This window comes from Anolis sagrei, chromosome 11 (genome assembly GCF_037176765.1).
Source record: "Anolis sagrei isolate rAnoSag1 chromosome 11, rAnoSag1.mat, whole genome shotgun sequence".
NCBI lineage: Eukaryota > Metazoa > Chordata > Lepidosauria > Squamata > Dactyloidae > Anolis > Anolis sagrei.
This window is the reverse complement of record NC_090031.1, coordinates 5,720,001-5,747,254: the sequence shown is the minus strand read 5'-3', so window position 1 is coordinate 5,747,254 and position 27,254 is coordinate 5,720,001. Positions and strand designations below refer to the sequence as shown.

Sequence of the window (27,254 nt, the reverse complement as noted above, 5' to 3'; positions counted from 1 at the left end):
TGGGAGGCTTCAAGGTTTACAAAATTAAAACGAAACAGGACTGGGTAAGTTTTCATTCTTAGGCCACACTCATGTGTCGGATATCACCTCGGAAGTACAGGTTTAACGAATTTTAATAGGACTTACAGAACTTACATATATTTTTTTCACAAGCCTAATAGCTAGATAGCAGGCTGGATAACTTGATAGATGAGATGTGTTTTTGGTCAACTTCTGAAGATCATTAGCAAATAACCATAGGGTTATGCTGGAGAAGCTTGAGATTCTTAGAGAGGTGTTCTCTTGGGTAATCTCTAGGTCCTCAAGTGAGATTTGATGGTCGTCTTCATAGAGCTACATCGGAGAACCTGGGTGTTCTTAGAGCAGTGGTTCTCAACATGTGGATCCCCAGGTGTTTTGACCTACAACTCCAAGAAATCCCTGCTAGTTTACCAGCTGTTAGATTTTCTGGAAGTTGAAGGCCAAAACATCTGGGGACCCACAGGTGGAGAACCACTGTCTTAGAGAGAGAGAGAGAGACCATTGGAATCACATCCCTGAAGAATCAAATCTGACCATAGTTTGACCTATTTATAGTTGGATTTACACTTGAGTAGTAGGTGGAGGATCTATTAGTGATAAATTTCGTGGTGGACACCAAAGTGAAGGTATTCCTGTCTGGGGACTCTATTCAGTTGGCCGTCCTGTTATGAAAATATTTTTGCCCAAGAGTGACATTCAGGTGTCATATTTCAGTGGACATTTTGCAAACATACTTCCCGTTTGTATCTTTCAGTGCAGTGGGGGCTGTGGACAAGGACGAATGATCCGCCACGTCTACTGCAAAACCAGCGATGGACGTGTGGTACCAGAATCACAGTGTAACCTGGAGACCAAACCGCTGGCCATCCACCCCTGTGGGGATAAGAACTGTCCTGCTCACTGGTTGGCCCAAGACTGGGAAAGGGTGAGTGTTGGACCAAGAGGGAGGGCTGAGATATCTTCTTCATTTCATGCTCCATTGATGGCTCCTTCATTGGCCACTGTGTGGCCAAGTGCTAACTGGAGGTCACTTGTGACCCATAAACTTGTTTTTGTAGCTCTTGATGCCTCCAGAACACAACCTCCTTTATCTAGCCCAAGAAAAAGACTGAATTCCCACTCCAAAACGCCTTCAGCGACTAAATGAGTCTCAAGATGCTTCATTCCTCTCCTTTGCAGTGTAATACCACCTGTGGCCGAGGGGTAAAGAAGCGGATTGTGTTGTGCCTGGAGATCGTCAATGGGAAGCTCAAAACCCGCAGCCCGACAGAATGTGACATCACCAAGAAGCCGATAGAGGAAACTACCTGCTTTGAGCGGCCTTGTTTCAAGTGGTACACCACCCCATGGTCCGAGGTGAGGACTTGTCTGTGTGGAGTCTCTGGTGGGGCAATGGGTGAGAGCCCTTGTGTAGTACAGTGAATTTAGCATGGAAGGACTAATGGTTAGAGATAATGCCATCCTCGGTAGATCTTAGAGCTTTGAGATGGGTGGAGGTCATAGCTTTGAACATTCAATGCTTTACCTGTAGAATGAGAATGAGACTTAGACCACTTGTGGTGGACCTGTGGATGTTACAATACGATAAAGGGTACGACATATAATTGTTAGCAAGTAGGGGGAGAAATGAAAGCACCAAATCCTTTCTGATCCAGGAAGCTCAGCAGGGTCAACCTTGAGTGGGGGCCCACCAATGAAGACCAGGTGTTGCAAAGCGATATTTCAGAGGAAGGACCTGGCAAAACCATCTCTGAGTATTCCTTCCCTAAGGAAATTCAAGGTGTCACCATCAGTCTGGAGGCAACTTGAAGGCACCATTTGAAATTTGAAATGCTGGGCAGCTCCTAAGCCACCTGTTGCAGAACAAGTACAACAACCTTTTCCCTCTTCTGTGTGCTTAGTGTACCAAAACCTGTGGCATTGGCGTGAGGATGAGAGATGTGAAATGTTACCAAGGGAAGGACCTCGTCCGGGGCTGCGACCCTCTTGTGAAACCCGTTGGGAAGCAGACATGCGACCTTCAGCCCTGCCCGACTGAACCACCAGGTCAGGGGGGGGGGGGGCATTTGCAGAGTCTACTACAAGGATGTGTCCCTATAGAAGATGCAGGGGTCATTCCCCTCCCCCCCGCTTCGGGCCCTCCTTTCCTAGGCACTGTAGTGTAACCCCCGTACATCCGGAAGTGGCATGACACTTTTGATTTTCTTTGGCTAAAAAGTATTGTTTCTTCAAGTGTTTTTCTGCACAAAACCTATTTCTGCACAGAATTTTGTTTTCTGTACAGAAAACACCCAAAAGAGGTGTTTTTTAACGCAGTTTAATACCTCCGGAAGAAAATTCTGCAGGATTCTCATTGGACTATTATTATTTATTACTATTTTCAACTTGGTTTGTGGGAGCCCCCTATTTTAATCTCGGACTAAATACCATGCGACTCTTTTATCTGCAGAGTTGGTATCACAATTTCACTTACCATGCTCCCTAAAATATTCATCTCACCTGGAAGCATTTGTTGGCTTCTCTAGGTCTTCTATGGCATGCTTTTGACCCAAATATAGAGTCCATTTGGGGAGGGAGGTCTTGATACGAGGAGAGGTCATATTTCCATAGTCTAGTACAAGGATGTGCCACTATGGAAGAGGCAGGGATCATTCCCCCTTTTTGGACATCCCTTTCCTATGGACCATAATGTAACCCCCAATATATCCAGAAGTGGCACGACACCACTGCCTATTTTGATTTTCTTTGGCTGGAAAGTATTGTTTCTGCTAATGTTTTTCTGCACAAAAAACTATTTCTGCACAGGATTTAGTTTTCTGTACAGAAAACCCTAAAGAGTTTTTTATGTAGTTTAATACCTCTGGAAGAAAATTCTGCAATTTCCCAATCAATTATTTTTATTGTCAACCTGGTTTGTAGGAGCCCCATATTTTAACCTTGGAGTAAATACCGTGAGACTCTTATCTGCAGAGTCGATGTCACAATTTGACTTACCATGCTCCTCAAAATAGTCATCCCACCTGGAAGTGTTTGTGGGCTTCTCTAGGTCCTCTATGACATGCTTCAGTCCCAAGTAAAGGGTCCAATATTTTGGAGGGGGGAGAGGTCTTGGAAGGTGTTCCTCCATTGATACAAGGAGGGGTAATTTTGTAATACAGTAGAGTCTCGCTTATCTGACATAAATGGGCTGGCAAAATGTCGGATAAACAAAAATGTCGGATAATACGGAGTCTCCTACTTTTATCCATCCAACATGGCGCTAGACAGTAGAGTCTCGCTTATCCGACATAAATGGGTTGGCAGAATGTTGGATAAACAAAAATGTCGGTTAATATGGAGTCGCCTACTTTTATCCATCCAACATGGCACTAGACAGTAGAGTCTCACTTATCTGACATAAATGGGCAGGCAGAATGTCGGGTAAACAAAAATGTCGGATAATACAGAGTCTCCTACTTTTATCCGTCCAACGTGGCGCTAGACACCTAGAATACTAACAACAGGGACTCAAAGGGTTAAGGTAAGGCAATGCCTCGGAGCTAGAGCGGCCCGCAGGAAGTGCCCAGATGCAGAAGGGGAGCATGGAAATCACTGAGGGAAGGAGGGAGGACACTTCCGCTTCCAGTCCTGCCTCTTTTCCCCCTTTCCTCCCCTCTACTCCTCCTCCTTGTCTTGCTTTTTTCACCTATTGGGAATGGAAAGTGAATTGGAGAACGCTCCTTTAATTGAAGGGCAAATGGTTGAGGAAAAGGGGGCCATCGAATAAGACGGAATGTCGGATAAGCGAAGGTTGGATAAGCGAGATTCTACTGTAATTTGACTCTGTCCACTTTAATTCATGATCAGCAAGAGGTTGAGTCTAGTAGATGTTTATATCACCCCACTTCTGATCCCTTTGACCTCTATGTGTGTCCCTGTCGGATAAGTGAAGGTTGGATAAGCGAGATTCTACTGTAATTTGACTCTGTCCACCTTCATTCATGACCAGCAAGAGGTTGAGTTTAGTAGAGCTCTCTATCATGGTAAGAATGTTTATATCACCCCACTTCTGATCCCTTTAACCTCTATGTGTGTCCCTGTCGGATAAGTGAAGGTTGGATAAGCGAGATTCTACTGTAATTTGACTCTGTCCACCTTCATTCATGACCAGCAAGAGGTTGAGTTTAGTAGAGCTCTCTATCATGGTAAGAATGTTTATATCACCCCACTTCTGATCCCTTTGACCTCTATGTGTGTCCCCGCCTTGTAGATGACAGCTGCCAGGATCAAGCGGGCACCAACTGCGCGTTGGCCATTAAGGTGAACCTCTGCAGCCATTGGTACTACAGCAAAGCATGCTGCCGGTCCTGCCGAGCCCCCCACTCCTAAGCGAGGACAGATGGAGTGAGGGACTCACCGCAACGAGCCAGATGGACGGACCGACGGATAGCTGGGTGCGGCCTGGTGGTGGAGGACCCCCACTTGTTGGCATGGAAAGCAAGGGCCAACTGCGATCCTGGGCATCCGTCCGAGCAGGCTTCTCGTTCACCCAACTCTTTCCCAAGATGGACACTGGTGTTGTTGACCCCATGACTCTGTCGTCTTTGACCCCACAACCCTGTTGTCTTTGACCTCACGGCCCCGTTGTTTTTGACCCTACAACCCCGTTGTTTTTGACCCCATGGCTCTGTTGTCTTTGACCTGAACCACCTTATCCTCCTTCGCCCCAACACATCATTGGCATACTCTTGTTGACTGACCTCCCCGTTGCTTGCCAAGAACAGATGTGTATGTAGAGCCTTGAATATTTCTCTGAATTGCTCTTGAAAGGTATAGAAAAAGACAGACGTACATATCACTGTGTTACAAACAATAGCACTCAACATCTAAGAAATGCTAAGCCATCCAACCAGTTCTACGAGGAATACAAACTTAGTATATTTTCTTAGATGGTTATTTGTGTTATTGTTCCTAGCATATGAAACTGAGGCATCTTGGGAGGGAATTTGTAGTATTTTTCCATATCTTTCATATGTGTTAGTAAACTTGTCAGTCTGCCATCTTTATTTTTGTTCATTATTGGTGCTTGAATTTCGTTTGCCTCGCTCTCTTAGCCAGGTTTGAATGGAAACAAACCCACATCCCTTCGTTTTCTCAACCCCCCACCCACCCATCTCATTGCTCCTCCGAGTAATTTTGTATATGTACGCCATCTTTCTAATTTGCATACATTTGCATCCAAAGGTTTCCCTGACCAGCCTAACTAGGAATTGTGGGAGTTGATGTCCAAAACACCCATACCTGGCTTGGACTGAATTGAGTCTCTACCTGTTGAATTATTGTTTGTTTCTTCCTGGCGACACATTCCTATTCCTCGTTTTTGTCCTTGAAAATGTTTAAAAATTAGCCACAACGAGTGGAAATTCCCACGTTGACGTCAACCCAAACTTTGTAACCCAAGTCCAGGCCTGCAGCCCTTTATGACAACAACATAATGCCAACGTATTATATAGGATAACGAAAAGAAACCACCCATAACTGCACTTTATATCGTAAAAAGAGCCGTGGGCTCTCTTTCTCTCTCTTTCTCTCTAATATATTTGTTTACAAACAGTGAACGTTATCCCTGTAACCGTAGAACTGTACCCTTTATGTATATTTTAAATAAAATTTGGTCATATTTATGATAGCAGCTGACTGCTCTTCTGTTTGTTTCAAAGTGATAAAGCAATGGTTTCAACCTTTTTTTGACCAGGGATGACTTGACCAGGGACCATTTTGACAGGGACCACTTGATCAGGGACTACTTGGATCAGGGACCACTTGACCAGGGACTACTTGACTAGGGACCACTTTGACCAGGGACCACTTTGACCAGCGACCACTTGGATCAGGGACCACTTTGACCAAGGACTACTTGATCAGGGACTACTTGGATCAGGGACCACTTGACAGGGACTACTTGACTAGGGACCACTTTGACCAGGGACCACTTGGATCAGGGACCACTTTGACCAAGGACTACTTGATCAGGGACTACTTGGATCAGGGACCACTTGACCAGGGACTGTTTAGACCGTGGGCCGCTTTGACCAGGGACTACTTGACCATGGACCACTTTCACCAGGGACCACTTTGACCAGAGACCACTTGGATCAGGGACCACTTTGACCAGGAACCACTTGATCAGGGACTACTTGAACCAGGGACCACTTAACAGGGAAACCACCTGTAGCGATGGAGACCACTTGACCAGGGACTGCTTAGACCAGGGGCCACTTAGACCAGAGACTACTTGAACACGGACCACTATGACCAGGGACCACTTTGAGCAGAGACCACTTGGATCAGGGACCACTTGATCAGGGACCACTTTGAGCAGAGACCACTTTGACCAGGGACCACTTGATCAGGGACTACTTGGATCAGGGACCACTTGACCAGGGACAGCTTAGAGCAGGGGCCGCTTAGACCAGGGACTACTTGACTAGGGACCACTTTGACCAGGGACCACTTTGACCAGCGACCACTTGGATCAGGGACCACTTTGACCAAGGACTACTTAATCAGGGACTACTTGGATCAGGGACCACTTGACCAGGGACTGCTTAGACCGTGGGCCGCTTTGACCAGGGACTACTTGACCATGGACCACTTTCACCAGGGACCACTTTGACCAGAGACCACTTGGATCAGGGACCACTTTGACCAGGAACCACTTGATCAGGGACTACTTGAACCAGGGACCACTTAACAGGGAAACCACCTGTAGCGATGGAGACCACTTGACCAGGGACTGCTTAGACCGTGGGCCGCTTTGACCAGGGACTACTTGACCATGGACCACTTTCACCAGGGACCACTTTGACCAGAGACCACTTGGATCAGGGACCACTTTGACCAGGAACCACTTGATCAGGGACTACTTGAACCAGGGACCACTTAACAGGGAAACCACCTGTAGCGATGGAGACCACTTGACCAGGGACTGCTTAGACCTGGGGCCACTTAGACCAGAGACTACTTGAACACGGACCACTATGACCAGGGACCACTTTGAGCAGAGACCACTTGGATCAGGGACCACTTGATCAGGGACCACTTTGAGCAGAGACCACTTTGACCAGGGACCACTTGATCAGGGATTACTTGGATCAGGGACCACTTGACCAGGGACAGCTTAGAGCAGGGGCCGCTTAGACCAGGGACTACTTGACCAGGGACCACTTTGACCAGGGACCACTTGACAGGGAAACCACCTGTAGTGGCAGAGACTTTGTGTACAGATCACAGCCGAAAATAGACTGCAACATTTAGAGAGATTATGTGGAAAGGTTGTGGAGAAAATTCAGGGGAAACAGAATGATTTCATGGGTGTCTATTAAATAGCAAAGTTGTTTACCTTAAGGTTAGTTCAGGCAAAGTAGTGACAGAGCAGTGGTTCCCAACCTTTTTTTGACCAGGGACTACTTTGACCAGGGACCACTTTGACCAGGGATAACTCTCCAACAAAAGTACTAAAAGGGTTACGAATTAGTTTTTGGTCAACTTTAGATTCGGTTTGGCTATTTGGGGTGCCGATTCAGAAAATTGCATTGGATAGACCACAACAGCTCTAGTTTCTGATCCAGAACATATGCCACCTAGTAGTCACCATCTGATCGCCCACAGAAAACCATATTTAATAAGCCTCAGCTCTATAAGATGGTTTCTTGAGACCAGTCACTCTCGTTGCAACGGTATAGTAACGGTGAGGCCGCAGATAATATTTTAGTTCTTGTGGACCACTGGTGGTCCGTGGACCACAGGTTGGGGACCACTGTGATATAGGATGTAAAGGGAAACAATTGTGATAATGAAAAACAGGACTTGCCCAATGGGTTATTGAGCATCCTTTATGGGCATTTTGCAGAAAAGAGAAGCAGCAATGCGTCATATTATTTTTGGCTCCCCATTGACCCATTTGGCGAATTTTCGTTTGTACCACAAATGAGACTGCTTCTCCCTCGATAACAAAGTCAAGATTAAGTTTATTATTTTTTTAAGTTTTTTTTCGTTTTCAGAGGGTCTTGGAAGTTTTGTACAAGTTTGCCACACTGCCAAAAGTGAACAGAAAACTCATGGAAACAATTCAATTGATTTCAAAGATGCACCAAAAAGGAAAACGAAATCCGAAGAAGAGACCAGCGCAAGGAGGAAAAACCCGGAAGATTTAAAAACATTGCCACGATCGAAACGCAACAAATCTCAGCATCTTCAAAAATGCTGTTAAAACATATTATTATTATTATTATTATTATTATTATTATTACAAAATCGACTCAAAAGAGTTCTATGGAAGCGGCTGCGGCGGTTACGTCAGATCACTGAAAAGAGACGACAGAAGAAAGCGATGGGAACACTTTCCATAGGGTTTGTTTTTTTTTTTCAGTCCAGCGAGGATATTGCAACACGTCACAAACCAGACGGAAACACAACCCGCTCATAGAGACACTGGCACTGCTTCGGATAAAAGGAGAGTCAATGGAACTGGATTGTGCTTAAAACAATGGCCACTGTTTTCGTTAAAAATAGATAAACAAACATTTCATCTCGATTCCTCTCTCCTATCTTAGTCTGTACATCCTCCGGGCTTTAGCACAGCAGGTTAATCACCAAGCTGCAATAAATCTTGCCAACTGGACGGCTGAACGTTCGAAGCCTGGGTCAGGGTGAGCTCCTGACTTTTAGCCCAGCTTCTGCCTACCTAGCAGTTTACAAACAATTGTGTGTGTGTGTGTCAGGAGCAACTTGAGAAACTGCAAGTCGCTTATGGTGTGAGAGAATTGGCTGTCTGCAAGGATGTTGCCCAGGAGATGCCCGGATGATTGATGTTTTACCATCCTTGTGGGAGGCTTCTCTCATGTCCCCGCATGGGGAGCTGGAGCTGACAGAGGGAGCTCATCCATGCTCTCTGTCGGAAACAAATGTGAGTAGATAAATACAGGGCAGCCCTAGGTAATTTTCAACGGTAAGCAAACAGTATTTTGGTGCCCCCCCCAACCAATCACTGATATATATTTTCTGTTCGTCATGGGAGTTCTGTGTGCCATATTTGGTTCAATTCCATCATTGGTGGAGTTCAGAATGCTCTTTGATTGGAGGTGAACTATACATCCCAGTAACTACAACTCACATATGTCAAGGTCTATTTTCCCCCAAGAGCGCCTCAACAGCGCCCCTGGGCAAAATCAACTATACTGCGAATGCTTACTTTGCGTAATGGTTGAGCCGCCCCTGGATAAATAGGAACCACATTAAAGCAGGCAGGTATTTATTTAGGCTTGGTGTTTCGATCAGAAATAGGAGGAAGTTTACAAACAAAGAAAGCTCTTCGGTAGGGAGATGGAGCAACAGCACCCTCCAGTAGCCGGATCCAAGCACAGCCTCCAAAGATGCTGAAAGATGGGAAAAGCCTATATATACACCTTGATCTCTTGTCTGTCATGTCATTGTATAATCGGCATCGAATGTTTGGCATTTTGTGATCCGCCCTGAGTCCCCTTTGGGGTGAGAAGGGAGGAGTATAAATACTATAAACTTTAGCACAGCTGGTTAATCACCAGCAGCAATAGATCACACTAATCGAAAGGCTGTCAGTTCAAAGCTTGGGTCGGGGTGAGTACCCAACCTTTAGCCCAGCTCACTGCCCACCTAAGTGGTTCAAAACCAGCTGTGAGCTGTGAGTAGAGAAATTAGGCATTGCTTCAGCAGGGAGGTATTTTAATAAATGTAAGGGCTTCCTCTTGACATTGTGTCCGATAGGACGGTGGTGTTCGTCTCCATTTCTAAGCCAAAAAGCCGGCGTTGTCCGTAGATGCCTCCAAGGTTATGTGGCCGGCATGATTGCATGGAGCGCTGGGAACTGTACCTATTGATCTACTAACATTGACATGTTTTAGAACTGCTAGATTGGCAGAAGCTGGGGATAACAGTGGGAGCTCCCCCCACTCCCCAGATTCGAACCGCCATCCTTTTGGTCAGCGAGTTCAGTAAGTAAGTAAGTACTCACATTGGTATGTTTTAGAACTGCTAGATTGGCAGAAGCTGGGGCTAACAGCAGTAGCTCACCCCATTCCCCAGATTCGAATCACCATCCTTTCAGTCAGCAAGTTCAACAAGTAAGTAAGTACTCACACTGGCATGTTTTAGAACTGCTAGATTGGCAGAAGCTGGGGCTAACAGCAGTAGCTCACCCACTCCCCAGATTCAAACCGCCATCCTTTTGGTCAGCGAGTTCAGTAAGTAAGTAAGTAAGTACTCACATTGGTATGTTTTAGAACAGCTAGATTGGCAGAAGCTGGGGCTAACAGCGGGAGCTCACCCCACTCCCCAGATTCGAACCACCATCCTTTCGGTCAGCAAGTTCAGTAAATAAGTAAGTACTCACACTGGCATGTTTTCAAACTGCTAGGTTGACAGAATCTGGGGCTAACAGTGGGAACTCACTCCACTCCCCGGATTCGAACCGTCATCCTTTCAGTCAGCAAGTTCAGCAGCTCAGCAATTTAACCTGCTGCGCCACCGGGAGGTATTTTACGGCACCATAAAAAAAAAAGAAATACCAGGAAATGCCAGCAATCAAAGAAAGAGGGAAGTCTATAATCAAGGGCTCTTCATCACAGAGGATGGAGCGACAGCACCCTCCTGTGGCCGGAATCGATCATGACGTCCCGAATTCCGAAGTTGGGAAAAATGCCGACATAATACCTCTATCTGTTGTCTGTCCTGTCTGTTTAATGGCATTGAATGTTTGCCGGGTATGTGTCCTGTTATCCGCCTTGGGTCCCTTTCGGGGTGAGAAGAGCGGAATATAAATACTGCAAATAAATAAATAAATAAACAAAACAGATTCAGTTTTCAAGGTCAGCCTGAAATCTTCAAACTCCTACATTTTAAAATCAAAATTCAGCCTGATTTGTGGAGCCTGGTGCCCCTAAACCATGCATAAAGCCCTCTAAGTAAGTGGAAGCACATCAAAAATACCCCCTGCAAGCATTGCAGTACCCTATACTGCCCCCCCAGAACCATACTCTACCCCCATTTGTCTCTGTAATCCCTCTCAAAATGGCACCAGGAAGCCATTTTGAGAAGGAGCACAAAAGAAAGGTGCTGTTGCTAGAAAAGCAGAAGTGAATGCTTCCTTGTGCTGTCACCATCGAGTCTCTCGAGACGGTACTGGTACTCGAGACGTTACCGGTTCAGATATTAGCTGTGGATTGGTCCCATTGTTGCCAAGGATGGGTTCTTGGAGGATACAGAAGGTTGTTGGAGCAAGAGGCTCAGAGCCAAAGTCCAGAAGCCATCTTGCATTGGAAGGTCTTCTTGGCGAGACCACACAAAGCATGGCATGACTATGGGTCAACTGGAAGCAAGGAGAAGGTGGACTCCTCTATGAGAAACCTCCAAAGGGCATGCCCGAATCCAACAAAACATCCCCAAAATTATCACAAAAGGTCTTCTTGGCGAGACCACGCAAAGCTTGGCATGACTATGGGTCAGCTGGAAGCAAGGAGAAGGTGGACTCCTCTACGAGAAATCTCCAAATCCAACAAAACATCCCCAACATTATCACAAAAGGTCATCCTGGTGAGACCACGCAAAGCATGGCATGACTATGGTTCAGCTGGAAGCAAGGAGAATGTGGGCACCTCTACGAGAAACCTCCAAAGGGCATGCCCAAATCCAACAAAACATCCCCAAAATTATCACAAAAGGTCTTCTTGGCGAGACCACGCAAAGCTTGGCATGACTATGGGTCAGCTGGAAGCAAGGAGAAGGTGGACTCCTCTACGAGAAATTTCCAAATCCAACAAAACATCCCCAAAATTATCACAAAAGGTCATCCCGGTGAGACCACGCAAAGCATGGCATGACTATGGGTCAGCTGGAAGCAAGGAGAATGTGGGCACCTCTACGAGAAACCTCCAAAGGGCATGCCCAAATCAAACAAAACATTCCCAAAATTATCACAAAAGGTCTTCTTGGCGAGACCACGCAAAGCATGGCATGACTATGGGTCAGCTGGAAGCAAGGAGAAGGTGGACTCCTCTACGAGAAACCTCTAAAGGGCATGCCTGAATCCAACAAAACATCCCCAAAGTTATCACAAAAGGGCAGGAAGTTCTCTCTCAGCGTCCAGTCGTGGCCAAGGAAGGAGGACAAAGGAGCGGAGGGTAGCCATGCGAGATGCGCTGACGGCAAAGAAGGGGAACGGCGGCGTCGGTGTACAAAAGGAAGCCAGGTATCAAAAGCTCAAATACATTTAGATTCGCATTCTCGCCTTCTCGCCCTAATGGAGTCGGCAACACCCGGCGTTGGCGGTCCGTCGGCACCCCTCCTTCCTCGTGACCTACAACGCTGTATTCATGAATATTAATATAGGTAAACATAACAACATAGAAATACATTCATTGTTTTCAAAAGACGTTGCCCGTTCGGTTTTCTTCCTTTTCGACAAGCCATGGCGGTGTTTTAGAAAAAAGCCCCAAAGGTGTAGGAAACCGCGGAACTCACTCCATCGCGATGGCGGGATGCCGGCCTTCTTGGCAACGTGGCGGTGCCCGTTCTCTCCCCGCCGTCAGACGTCGGTGCTGATGCTGCGGCTGCGGGAGAAGGCCTCGCGCATGGCCGAGAGGCGGTTGGGGTTGAGGGACTGGAGGCTGTTGGCGCTGACGGGCAGTTCCAAGTCTTCCTGGCTGATGGCCTTGTAGTTGACCAGGTCGCCCCCATTGCGGACCTCCTCTTCGGGTTCCTGGAGGAAGAAGGTGGGCGGCTCATAGTGGGAGCAGCTGGGGCAGACCGTCCGGCACTGGGAGGCCTTCTTGAACGGGGACGGGGAGTGGTACAAGGAGGGGCCATTGGTCAGAGCCACGTTGCGGTTGCAGTGGAGCGGTGGGATGCGGGAGTCCGCGTCGAAGTCCGGCTCCTCCCCATCCTCTTCCGACTCATCCTTCTTGCAGCAGTAGTACTGGGGGAGAGCAGCAAGGAGAAAGGTTAGTTGGAGAAAGTCTTCCTGAGATGCCATCTCACTGCAAGAAAGCTATTGATCTCAATCAGGGGTGGGCAGAGAAGGGTATGGCCCTTGGGAAACTATAACTCCCTGGAACGCATGGTATGGAGCTATGGCATTTAAAGTGGGGTCCAAGTGCATTCATTCCATAGTGTAAATGCACCCAGAGAAGGGTATGGACCTTGGAAAACTATAACTCCCAGGAACGCATGGTATGGAGCTATGGTATTTAAAGTGGGGTCCAAGAGCATACATTCCATAGTGGAAATGCACCTAGAGAAGAGTATGGACCTTGGGAAACTATAACTCCCAGGAGGGCTCCATCACACGGAGCCATGACATTTAAAGTGAGGTGCAAGGGTATTCACTCCATAGTGTAAATGCACCCAGAGAAGGGTATGGACCTTGTGAAACTATAACTCCCAGAAGGACTCCATAACATGGAGCCATGACATTTAAAGTGGGGTCCAAGAGCATTCATTCCACAGTGTAAATGCACCCGGAGAAGGGAATGGACCTTGGGAAACTATAACTCCCAGGACTCCACAGCAAGGAGACATGGCATAATAATAATAATAATAATAATAATAATAATAATAATAATAATGGAAATGCACTAAGCAAATAGTGGAAATGCACCAAGTGAAGAGTATGGACCTTGGGAAACTATAACTTCCTGTAGGTCTCCATCGTATGCAGTCATGGCATAATAAACTTTCCCTAACTTTCCCTGACAAGGGTATCTTGGCTCCTCCCACAATTTCCCCTTGGTGGAATTTAGTAAATGTGATGAAGTGGTAGATATACAACCACCAAAGGTTGTAGGGTGTTAGGGCCACGAAACTGGGCATCTCCTGTGCACAACCAACTAGGGACATGCTCATATGGGAGACATAGTTTTTCAGATATCTGCACCCAAAGACATTTGAAGCAAACCCCTTAATGTTATCCCAAACCCAGTCAAATTGTAATACCTGGAGCCTACAATAGCAGAGAACAGCTATGATACACAATAAGATGACAGTTGCTAATATTCCGCCGGTGATGACCACAGTCCCGGCTGTCATTCGACCTCTTCTCCATTAACACCCTGCAAGACACAAGAGAAGATGAGGAAGCATGAAGAGCTAGGCATTCAAAGAAAGAGAATCCAGAGAGAATGATATACTTGGGTATAAGTTGACCTCAAGTATAAATCCAACAACAGTCTTGGACAGCAGTGGCTCCCAAAGTGACCCATTTAAGGTGGAATCAGGTGTCAAATAGGGATGTGTTATTGCCCCAATATTATTCTCCATCTTCATCGCTATGATACTTCATCTTGTTGATGGGAAACTTCCCACCAGAGTTGAAATCATCTATTGGATTAACCTTAGCAGACTGAAAGCCAAAACCAACAGCTGTTATAGAACTCCAATATGCTGATGATAACAAAGTCTGTGCGCATTCAGAAGAAGACCTACAAGCCACTCTAAACACCTTTGCTGAAGCATACAAGAAGCTCAGCCTCTCATTGAACATGGAGAAAACCAAAGTGCTCTTCCAGCAAGCACCAGCCAATCCCTCTAAAACACCAAGATCAAAACAACATCTGTCATAGAACTCCAATATGTGGTGATAATGTAGTCTGGGCACATTCAGAAGAAGACCCAGTAGCCGCTCTAAACACCTTTGCAGCAGAATACGACAAGCACAGCCTCTCACTGAACATTGAGAAAACCAAAGTGCTCTTCCAGCAGTCACCAGCCAATCCCTCTACAAAACCAAAGTCAAAACAACATCTGTTATAGAACTCCAACATGCTGATGATAACATAGTCTGTGCACATTCAGAAGACCTACAAGCCACTCTAAACACCTTTGCAGAAACATATGAGAATCTCAGCCTCCCATTGAACATTGAGAAAACCAAAGTGCTCTTCCAGCAGTCACCAGCCAATCTTCTGCAATGTCAGAAATACAGCTTAATGGTGTAACATTAGAAAACGTTGACCAACATTGACACTGAAATACAACACTGCCTGAGCTCTGTGAGAGTGTTTGAGGATATCCGCAGGGAGACCAAAGTGCTTATTTAAATAGCTACTAGCCGTCCCCTGCCACACGTTGCTGTGGCCTACATGGGGGTTCTGTGTGGGAGGTTTGGCCCAATTCTATCGTTGGTGGGATTCAGAATGCTCTGTGATTGTAGGTGAACTATAAATCCCAGCAACTACAACTCCCAAATGTCAAGATTCTATTTTCCCCAAACTCTACCAGTGTTCACATTTGGACATATTGAGTATTAGTGTAGAGTTGGTCCAGATCCATCATTGTTTGAGTCCACAGTGATCTCGGGATGTAGGTGAACTACAACTCCAAAACCAAAGGACCCACCAAACCGTTCTAGAATTTTCTGTTGGTCATGGGAGTTCTGTGTGCAAAGTTTGGTTCAATTCCATCCTTGGTGGGGTTCACAATGCTCTCTGATTGTAGTTGAACTATAAATCCCAGCAACTACAACTCCCAAATGTCAAGATTCTATTTTCCCCAAACTCTACCAGTGTTCACATTTGGACATATTGAGTATTAGTGTAGAGTTGGTCCAGATCCATCATTGTTTGAGTCCACAGTGATCTCGGGATGTAGGTGAACTACAACTCCAAAACCAAAGGACCCACCAAACCGTTCTAGTATTTTCTGTTGGTCATGGGAGTTCTGTGTGCAAAGTTTGGTTCAATTCCATCCTTGGTGGGGTTCACAATGCTCTCTGATTGTAGTTGAACTATAAATCCCAGCAACTACAACTCCCAAATGACAAAATCAGTTTTTTTGAGTGAAGGACATACATTGGGTTGTTAGGTGCCTTGTGTCTAAATTTGGTGCCAAGTCATCCAGTGGTTTTTGAGTTCTGTGAATACCACAAACCAACATAACATTTTTATTTATATAGATTGTCCTCCCAACCCTGAGAAACGTGGACTGTCTAGAGACGTCACACACAACTCCTGGAATGATTCCATCAGCGTTGCTTCTGAAAAATCCTGCAAATCTCTTTGGAACTCCCAACTCAACAGAAAAATGGAATGTTGGTGAACAGGAAAAGATATTTAAAGATAGGTTTAAAGCTATTGTCCTCCCAACCCTGTAAAACGTGGACTGTCTACAGACATCATACTCAGCTCCTGAAAAATCCTGCAAATCTCTTGGGAAGGCAGGCAGACAAAGGTCAGTGTGCTGAAGAAGCAAAGATCACTGGCATTGAAGCGATGCTCCTACACCATCAACTCCGCTGGACTGAAGGCCACGTTGTCCAAATGCCCAAAGATCACTGTCTCCTAAAGCGGTTACTATACGCCCAACTCAAGAACGGAAAATGGAATGTTGGTGAACAGGAAAAGATATTTAAAGATGGGCTTAAAGCCCTGTGATACGCCTGCGAAACGTGGACTGTCTACAGACATCTCACTCAACTCCTGGAATGATTCCATCAACGGTGTCTCTGAAAAATCCTGCAAATCTCTTGGGAAGCCCTGGCCCTTGAGCATTCTACTGGAGGTCAGCTTTGACCAGCAGTGCTGTGGAATTTGAAGGGGCATGAATGGAGGGCAAAAGGGATAAACGTGCCAAGAGGAAGTCACGTTTGGGACCGCCTTCCACTTGGAAACTGATGTCCTCACTGAGGAAGAACATAGGGCTCCACTGCCACCTATGTATCCACTGCGAAGGCCATCATCCTTGGGCTACGAGGGACTGCCTAGTACAAAAATAAATCCTCCCTCAACATCGCTTGGCACGCACATCCCAATTTTTATCTGCAAAGCTTTGGAGGGTCTGGTATTTGGTATTCTCAAAAGGTCGGTTCAACAAACCAAGCGAGTGCAGAATTATCTGAGCACGAAAACAAAAGGCTCGAGCTGGAAGTCCAACGCAAGCCACAAAAACCAAAAGAATACGGTTGCAAAGCTTTGGGAGCCTCGGTTGCCAAAGCAACGCGAGGCCTCATTGTTGCAAATTTGCTGCCCATTAAAAAAAACGGGACGAGCATCCGAGTTCCGTCTAGACTTTGGCCTGGCACCGCTTCGCATTTTTCTCTGACACCACTACATCACTGAATTTCTCCCTTCGTTTTCGGTTCCCCCACCGTGTGTATTCAAATGGAGCTGATCTGCTAAAAGAAGTGGTATTTCCCCCCCTCCCCTGCCCCCGAAAAGTTTAATTTCTGCTTCTAACGACACTTCCAAATTCTAATCGGCACTACAATGACATTGAGGGCCTGCAACGTGACGTCTCTAACAGAGAAAATACTTTTCCTCAAGGCTAAGAGAGCTATTCTGAGTCTGGGTTGCTGTGAGTTTTCCAGGCTGTGTGGCCATGTTCCAGAAGCATTCTCTCCTGATAGCAGGCATCCTCAGAGGTTGAGAGCTCTGTTGGAAACTGGGTTTATATATCTGTGGGATGTCCAGGGTGGGAGAAAGAGCTCTTATCTGTTGGAGGCAAGTGTGAATGTTGCCATTGGCTGTCGCTCCGTCTCCCTGCCAAAGAGCTTTGCTCGAAAACCCTCCTCGATCGAATTGCCGACATTTTTCTGACATTTCCTTATGGGTACCTTAAAATACCTCCCTGTTGGGAATCAGGCTGTGTTTGTGTTTCAGGATCCTGATTTGGGAAATGATGAGGGAAATGATGGTGCCGAGGTTGAGGTACAAGATGGAGATGGTTTGGTCAATGATTTTCAGGCAGACAATGACAGAGAGGCCCCAGTGCAAAGGGCAGTTTCTCATGAGAATATTCCTGCTGGGCCTAGCAACGATGGTTCACTTCTGCAGGAGTCTACCATATACCGGTGGACAAGTCTCCATAGGGACCACCAAACGCAGCAGCATTGCCCAGACACGAATCAAGGAACATGAAAGGCACGGCAGACTCCTTCAACCAGAGAAGTCAGCCATAGTAGAGCACCTGATGAACCAGCCTGGACACAGCATATTATTTGAGGACACAGAAATGCTGGACCGCTCTCACAACCACCATGTCTGACTACACAGAGAAGCCATTGAAATCCACAAGAAGCATGTGGACAATTTCAACAGAAAGGAGGAAACCATGAAAATGAACAAAATCTGGCTACCAGTATTAAAAAACTCTGAAATTAGAACAGCACAACAACAGAGAGGAAACAAACAAGGACATCTAATCACCTCTCAACAAAAGTTTGCTCCAGGCACTGTCAGGCCATTATATGCTAATCAAGGTGGTCAGTTGAAACATTCACACCTAGCTCCAGCAGACAAGAGTTCTTTGTCCCACCCTGGTCATTCCACAGATATATAAACCGTTTTTCCTAGTTCCAACAGACCTCACTACCTCTGAGGATGCTTGCCACAGATGCAGGCGAAACGTCAAGAGAGAATGCCTCTAGACCATGGCCATATAGCCCAAAAAAACCTACAACAACCCAGTGATTCCGGCCATGAAAGTCTTCGACAAAGTATTATTATTATTATTATTATTATTATTATTATTATTATTATTAAAGTGAGGAGGTGTCTTCAGGGGTCATGGCATTCGTAAGTTTGAGAACCACTGATTTAAAACACCACGTGTGTCCTATCAAACCTTCCAGGGCGTTAGGCACTTGGGACCAGCAATGATATTCAGGGTCTGCCCTAACCGAACCTCTCCGATCAGAGCTGTAGGACACAAGAGCGCCTCTAAGGCTGTCCGATCAGACTTGCTTGGTGCCCAAAGTGACCCTAGAGCCCGTCCAGACCTACGATGTGCTGAGGCTCGGGCCATCCTGGTGTCTCCTTTCCCCCGTCTGGCCATTTTTCTCCTAAGGAAGGTGTTGAGGCCAAGTTTTCGCCTCCCTTCCCAAGACAGAACCCTTCTAAGACGGTGCAGACGGTGGTGATGTTCTGGACGGACTCCCGCTGTGAGGAGTGCCTCCAACGCCGCCTTGGGATGCCAGCTGGCTGGAATTTGCGACTGCTGCTAACGAACATGTTAGACAGGCTCCAAGGAGGAGGAGGAGGAGGAGGAGGAGGAGCAGGAGATGCCGGAGAAGAGAAGGAAGGGCCGCAGGAAAATCAGGACGGAGGGAAGGCTGCAAACAACTTCCATGCGCCTCATGGGTTATTTGGGTTGTCCCTCCACATCTGGTTAAGAGGAACGCCAGATGCATGCCAGGAGGAGGAACAAAACCTCCCTTTGACCCGCCAACCCTCCTGAGGGTTTCAGGATCACGCCCTTTGGGCAGGAAAGCCAAAGAGAAGGCTTTGGAGGGTCTCAACACCACTTTGGAGGGTCTCGACACCATGCGCAATGTGCAGCCACAACACAAGCATCTCCCTGAAATGTAGATAATATAGGACCATGACTTAACCCATGCCCTCCCCATTTGTAGTCCACTGGCATAGCAGGTCTGTGGACCAAGCTTGGTCCAGATCCATCATGAGTGAGATTTACATGGTTCTCCAAATATGGGTGGACTACAACGCTCATCATCATGTATAAGTCCCTCTCAAATTCCACCATGAAGGATCTGTGAACCAAGCTTGGTCCAGATCCTTCATTGCTGGGATTTACATGGCTCTCTGGATGTGGGTGGACTACAACTCCCATCACCCTCTATACGTCCCTCCCAAATTCTGCCAATATATTACGTTGGATCATGAAGGGTTTGTGTACCAAGCTTGGTCCAGATCCATCATGGGTGGGATTTACAGAGCTCTCTGGATGTGGGTAGACTACAACTCCCATCACCCTCTATACGTCCCTCCCAAATTCTGCCGATATATTATGTTGGATCATGAAGGGTCTGTATACCAAGCTTGGTCCAGATCCATCATGGGTGGGATTTACAGAGCTCTCTGGATGTGGGTGGACTACAACTCCTATCATCCTCTATACATCCCTCCCAAATTCCACCAATATATTACATTGGATTGTGAAGGGTCCGTGTATCATGTTTCGTTCAGATCCATTGTGGCTGGGATTCTCACAGCTCTCTGGATGTCGCCGAACTACAACTCCCATCATATATTATTATGAATAATAATATAAAATAAATAATATATTATTATAAATAATAAGACTATAAATAATATAGTATTATAAATAATAGAATATAAATAATATTCTAAATAATATAATATACATAATATACTATTATAAATAATAGTATAATATATAAATAATTTATCATTATAAATAATAATATAAATAATATAGTATTATATATATTAACAATATAGTATTATAATATATAATATAAATAATATATTATTATATGTAATAATATATAATAAACAATATATTATAAATAATAATATAAATAATTTATTATTATAAAGAATAATATAATGTAAATAATATATTATTATAAAAAATAACATAAATAATAACATTTTATATTATTATTATAATAAAGTATATTATAAAGTATCTTTGGGGTATCAAATACTGGAGCACTTGCATATGTTTCTATGGATGTAGTGATGTATCTTGGAGATGGGACCCAAGCCTAAGCATGCCATCCATTGATGCTTCCTATACACCTAATGCACAGCCCGACAGTCATAACATTCATGATATTTCGAATCATTTTGTGCCTGGAACAAAGGCATCACTCTCTCAGCCAATTTGGAAGCCATTCAGATCAGAGATGATGAAGCTGTACAGTGTAGATGCACCCTTTGTAGAGCTGGATTTGAGAAAGAGGGACTATATATATGTGTGTGTGTGTATGTATATATTGAGAGCGCACACCTGGAAGCCTGAAACTCTCCAGAGCGCCAGGAGGAAAAAATTAAGAATACAGAGGCCCAAAAGCAGAACAGTTCCTGTCTAGACTTTCTTTCTCTCTCGCTCTCTGTTAAAAACACACACACATTTGCTCCTAATTCCACATCTTTACGGGCTCCCAGAATCATCATATATTTAGTAATAAATACACCAGTTGGGTTGCCAGGCTTTCGGGGTCGGACTTGACGTTTGCAAAGGCTTGCCCTCCGTTTCGGAACAGATTTAAGCCTTTAAAGAAGTCGGCATCTTGAGTTCTACTTATGAGATCTAGTTCTCTCCCGAGAACCAAGGACCACCAAGAGGGCCAGTTAGGCTTCCTGCGGGGCAGTGAGTTTGTCTCTATTGCCAAATGAATACAGACTGAGATCTTCATTAGGGACCCTGGGAGTTGTAGTTTGCCATATATCAGTGGTTCTCAACCTTCCTAAAGCCGTGACCCCTTAATACAATTCCTCATGTTGTGGTGATCCCCAACCCTAAAATTATTTTCGTTGCTACTTCATAACTGGAATTTTGCTACTGTTACGAATCGTCATGTAAATATCTGATAGGCAAGATGTATTTTCATTATCTGGATCTTGAGAGTTGTAGTTGCTGGGATTTATAGTTCACCTACAATCAAAGAGCATTCTGAACTCCACCAGAAATGGAATTGACCCAAACTTGGCACACAGAACGCCCATGACCAGCAAAAAATAATGAAAGGGTTAGGTGAGCATTGGCCTTGAGTTTGGGAGTTGTAGTTCACCTATCTCCAGAAAGCACTGTGGACTCAAACAATGATAGATCTGGACTAAACTTGGCATGAATACTCAATATGCCCAAATGTGAACACTGTTGGGAGTTTGGGGAAAATAGACCTTGACATTTGGGAGTTGTAGTTGCTGGGATTTATAGTTCACCTACAATCAGAGAGCATTCTGAATCCCACCAACGATAGAATTGGGCCAGACTTTCCACACAGAACTCCCATTACCAGCAGAAAATACTATGTATCCTGATGGTCTTTGGTGATCCCTCCAACACCCCATCGCAACTGCCCCCCCCCCAGGGGTCCCGACCACCAGGTTGAGAAACACTGCCATATATGTATGTTCTGTGATCCGCTCTGAGTCGCCTTCTACATTTTCATAGAATCCAAGAGTTGGAGGGGACCCCAAAAGCCATCTAGTCCAATTTCCTTCTTATTGGCAGAAGGGCACTATCAAAACTCACCTAACAGATGGTCATCCAGCCTCTAAACTAAGTAATATGCTTCTCCTATTGAGTTGGAAGGGACCCCCAAAGGACATCCATTGAGGGATTTATTCCCAGCCCAGCACTGATTTAAATGATGATGATAATAATAATAATAATAATTCCATTTCCCAGAATTCTGTGCTTTCTCCGTCTCTTTCCCAGCGAACTCTGCTTTCTCCGTCTCTTTCCCAGCAAACACTGCTTTCTCTGTCACTTTCCCAGCGAACTCTACTTTCTCCGTCTCTTTCCCAGCGAACTCCACTTTCTCCGTCTCTTTCCCAGCGAACTCTGCTTTCTTCATCTCTTTCCCAGCGAACTCCACTTTCTCCGTCTCTTTCCCAGCGAACTCTGCTTTCTTCATCTCTTTCCCAGCGAACTCCACTTTCTCCGTCTCTTTCCCAGCGAACTCTGCTTTCTTCATCTCTTTCCCAGCAAACTCTGCTTCCTCCGTCTCTTTCCCAGCAAACTCTGCTTTCTCTCTCTTTCCCAGTGAACTCTGCTTTCTTCATCTCTTTCCCAGCGAACTTTGCTTTCTCTGTCCCTTTCCCAAGTGCACTCTGCTTTCTCCCTGCTGCTTCCCTCTCCTAATGGAGAGAAGCCATGAATCTGAAGAGGAATGGCAGCCTTTTTGGCTTTGCTTTGCTTCCTTGCACTGAACGTGAAAGCGACTTTGGGTGGCTTCCAAGGTTTACAAAATGCAAACAAAAAAGTAAGGGGTAAATTTCAATTCTTTAATTTTTGGCACCGGCCATGCCCACGTGTCGGATATTGCATCGAATTTGCATTCGAATTTGACGAATTTGACGAATTTGATCCCACTTACGAAGACTAATAATAATTTTGCACAGCCCTATAAGATGTGCCATGCCAGCCCTGGCTCCCATGTTTTTGGTAACCTGGGAGTTGTAGTCTGACAAGGACCTAAACCTTGTCAGTTCAAGGGGGCTGGTGCTGTGCTAAACTACAACTCCCATCATCCTCTACAAGTCCCATCACACACAGGCAACCATGCATTTCAAGGAAGGTTCTGGAGGATGCTACATGCTCATGAAGTAATATCAAACTGCATTCATTTGACAGTGTAGTTATTAGATGCATCCAGGGAATTTGGGCATTATAGTTTGGTGACATCACCCTGGAAAATTGTAGTTTGCAGAAGGCAGAAGAACACAACTTGGCCAGAAAGACTATCCAAACCACACTAATATCCACAGAGGGAGGGGGGGGGGAACCAAGAGCGGGCACACTAGGAATTGGGAGATTTAGTGTATTGGGCCCTTTGAAGCTCGTAAGGGGAGCGCTACCGGCCCACAAGAGCTGTTGGCTGCCTTTTACGCAGGTACTAAAAGTTGATGGATTCCAGCCGCTGACAGAGCAAGCGGCCAAAAAATGCTGAGCCCCGGCTTTGGAAGAGCCTTCGGGTATGAAAAATGAGCAAGCCGAGAAGCTGAAACATTCCATACACAAACACACACACACATACAGGCCCAGCAACAGGGTCTGTATTGACTTTGTCAGCTGCAGCATGACAGCATTGGCTCTTGATACAGCCTAGTATTGTATTGGCTTTATTGGTTGCAGTATCACAGCATTGGCTCTTGGTATGGCCTAGTATTGTATTGGCTTTATCCGCTGCAGCAAGGTTCTTTTCTTTGGGCACGTCGGGGTGGGAGCGGGCAAGGTAAGGCTCAATCAAGATGTCAATTTGCCCGTAGGACGCTCTCAAAACGGTCGCTTCAACAGCCCCGCCATCTGCACTGAGAGATAAAGCAGATCTGGCATCCCGAGATGCCAAGCTGGCCTGCCGTTGCTCCAAGCCTCGCTGTCAACTTATGAATGTTTTATTAGCCCCCTCGATGTGGTTCTCGGTGCCAATTCCCTGCTTCTTGGCGACGCCTGAAGGTCAGCCTCTTTTATCAACCAGACAGCGCCCTGGCATGAGCTTTCGGACACGTGAAGCCCTCCTTGAATGGATCGGTCGCCTACTCTTTCGGCGATCCCTCTGGTGTCATTGGCGGGAGATCTAATGTGGTCTTCTTTTTCTTGGAGGAAGGTTGCAATGTTCCTCGTTAGTATAGTGTTCCTACCCTGTGAGTTTTTCAGGATACATGGCCATGTTCTGGTAGCATTCTCTCCTGATGTTTCACCCAACTTGGTGCCATCTTGTCAATTGGATCAGCATGATTTCTATGCCTTCGTTATCCAAGTTGTTGAAAGCTTTCATGGCCAGAATCACTGGGTTGTTGTGATCCCAGTGATTCAGGCCATGAAAGCCTTCAAAAACGACTTGGACAATTATGGCATAGAGACTATGCTGATCCAATTGTTAGATGGCACCAAATATGGAGGGATACGTTGTTGTTGTTGTTGTTGTTGTTGTTGTTGTGTTTGGGTTGATGTGAATTTACCAGGCTGTATGACCATGTTCCAGAAGCATTCTCTCATCATGTTTTGCCTACATCTATGGCAGGCCATTAGCCACAGATGCAGGTGAAATGTCAGGAGAGAATGCTACCAGAACATGGCCATACAGCCCAGAAAAATCACAGCACCCCAGTGATTCTGGCCATGAAAGCCTTCAACAAAACATTGTCCCTCCCCTTCTTTGGGTGGACCAAAGCTTGACACCACTTAAATTGACTGGGCACAATACTATGGCATCTTGGGAGCTGTAGTTTGGTGAGGCACCAGCCCTCTTTGGCAGGGAAGGCTAAAGACCTTGTAAAACTAGAACTCCCCAGATTCCATAGCACTGAACCATGGCAGTCAAATGTAGGGATATCTGGAATCCAACACCCAATATAATAACAGGTTATGGGCCCAGCACATTTTCGGAGATAATATAGACCCGGCATGGGCAAACTTCAGCCTTCCAGGTGTTTTGGACTTCAATTCCCACAATTCCTAGCAGCCTACTGGTAGGATCGAACAGCACTCATTCGACAATGTAGACACATCCTTAGTTGGGTTGGGAAACAAAAGGAAACTCCAGAAGGAAGGAAACAGTCTTCTTCCCTTCTCTCCGTCTTATCCCAAAGCCAGCCCACCATCAAAAAAAGAGAGAAGCAGACAACAATTCCGTGCCAAAATACTGAGAAAGCAGTGACCCGGCCAAGAATCAGGGAAAATAATTTGGAGCCAAAAGGAGGTTTGGCTTCTTCCTTTTCTCCCCCTTCGGTTTTGTAATCGTACCCAGTCAATGGAGGGAAAGCAAGAAGAAAGCAATGGGTGCCAATGGGAGCAGGCCAATGGGGCGAGTGCCAAGGACCGAATTGCCACGGCTCATTGCGATGGAACCCTGGGATTGGTAGTTTGCAAAGGAAGCAACACACTTTGGCAGAGAAGGCTCAAGGACTTGCAAAACTATAACTCTCAGGAGTCCGTCGTATTGAGCCATGGCTGTTAAACTGATGCCAAATGGTATTCATTCCGCACTATCGTATGGAGATGAGTCAAAAAGAGAAAATCGCCCTTTTCCCAGTAGGACTTTGGCAAAAGCAAACTGCTGCTGCTTCTCCAAGCTTTGACCACATTTGGGCCATACGTTTCCTGCATCTCATCTGGGAAAAGTTATTTTGCAGCTGTTGTTATTGTTATTTACTTCCTCATTCCATCCTTTCCCAACTTTAATGCATTATTATGTTGTTGTTGTTTACTTTCTCAAGATGGATTGTTCCATCCTTTCCCAACTTTAATGCATTATTATTATTATTATTATTATTATGTTTTGTTGTTGTTGTTGTTGTTGTTTACTTCCTCAAGATGGATCGTTCCATCCTTTCCCAGCTTTCATGCATTATTATTATTATTATTATTATTATTATTATTATGTTGCTGTTGTTGTTGTTGTTGTTGTTTACTTCCTCAAGATGGATCGTTCCATCCTTTCCCAACTGTAATGCATTATTATTATTATTATTATTATTATTATTGTTGTTGTTGTTGTTATTTACTTTGAGTCTCCTTTAAGAAAGGACATGAAGAATAACAACCCAAATGACTATAAATTATTATTATTATTATTATTAACAATAATATTAATATATTGATCTATTAACAATATAGCAGATGGATTGCTGTGAGTTTTCCAGACTGTATTATTATTATTATTATTATTATTGTTGTTGTTGTTGTTGTTGTTATTATTATTATTACTAGTATTAGTATTAGTAAATAATAATAATAATAATAATAATAATAATAACAATTTATAGTTATTTTAGTAATGAAAGAAAGCAAACACAGGAGAAGGGTCGACTGGCTCCTTTCCTTTCCTTTTGGGGGTTCACGGAGACCCAATTTGCCATCCTCCGTCTCCGAATTTCGAACCCACTCAACGCCACCGGAGGATGTTAATTCCTTGGCTCCTCTCCCCCTCCGCAAGCAATGCAAACAGCCGCGTATTGCATAAGTACCCAGGAATTATTTCCTTATATCAGGCAATAATCCGCCGCATGCCTAAGCTGCCGGCATGCCTTAAAATCAAGATCGGCTTGCTTTTATTTGTGCGCGGCCGCGATATATTTTTCACCTCACGCCCACAGATTTAATCCCTTCTCGAATTAATATTAAAATCAGCCGTAGCGTTTAACATGGAACACTGTCTCTGGCAGATAAGCAAACACAATTAAATAGGACACATGAAAATAGAGGTATGGGTCTCGATCAAGTGGGGTAATAATAATAATAATCAATTTATATCTATCTGGGTGCCATGGTGGGGTAGTTGGTTAAACAGCTGAGCTGCTGAACTTGCTGACCGAAAGGCTGAAGGTTCGAATCTGAGGAGTGGGGTGAGCTCCCGCTATTAGCCCCAGCTTCTGCCAATCTAGCAGTTTGAAAACATGCAATGAATCAATAGGTATCGCTTCGGCGGGAAGGTAACAGCACTCCATGCAGTCATGCTGGCATAATGACCTTGGAGGTGTCTATGGACAACGCCGGCTCTTCGGCTTAGAAATGGAGATGAGCACCAACCTCCAGACTCGGACACGACTAGACTTAATGTTGAGGGAAACCTTTACTTTTCCCTTATATCTATCTATATACCTAATAAAAGTGAAAATGTGTATGTGTTTCCTCCACCACAGACATCCCAGTGTTTCTTACTTTCTCCATTGGCGTGGAATTTGCATGATCATGTTCAGTGCCTCTCCCTAAACCCTTTTCTATTCCTTTCT

The 27,254-nt window shown here is 45.2% G+C and overlaps 2 protein-coding genes across 2 annotated transcripts in view; one reads left to right on the top strand and one right to left on the bottom strand.

The window, feature by feature from the left end:
- ADAMTSL2 (ADAMTS like 2) overlaps positions 1–5,689 on the top strand; it is a 42,481-nt gene extending 36,792 nt beyond the window's left edge. Inside the window, exons 16-19 of the mRNA XM_067471824.1 lie at positions 776–946; positions 1,201–1,377; positions 1,923–2,067; positions 4,271–5,689. Of these exons, the coding sequence (XP_067327925.1) occupies positions 776–946; positions 1,201–1,377; positions 1,923–2,067; positions 4,271–4,389 (612 nt within the window). The 3' untranslated portion in view covers positions 4,390–5,689. The remainder of the gene's footprint in view (positions 1–775; positions 947–1,200; positions 1,378–1,922; positions 2,068–4,270) is intronic.
- Positions 5,690–8,010: 2,321 nt separating this feature from the next.
- The window catches only part of FAM163B (family with sequence similarity 163 member B), a 34,862-nt gene continuing 15,618 nt past the window's right edge, over positions 8,011–27,254 (bottom strand). The window contains exons 2-3 of the mRNA XM_060757457.2: positions 14,026–14,141; positions 8,011–13,009 (exon numbers count right to left, since the gene is read on the bottom strand). Coding sequence (XP_060613440.2) covers positions 12,620–13,009; positions 14,026–14,118 — 483 coding nt within the window. The 5' untranslated portion in view covers positions 14,119–14,141 and the 3' untranslated portion in view covers positions 8,011–12,619. The remainder of the gene's footprint in view (positions 13,010–14,025; positions 14,142–27,254) is intronic.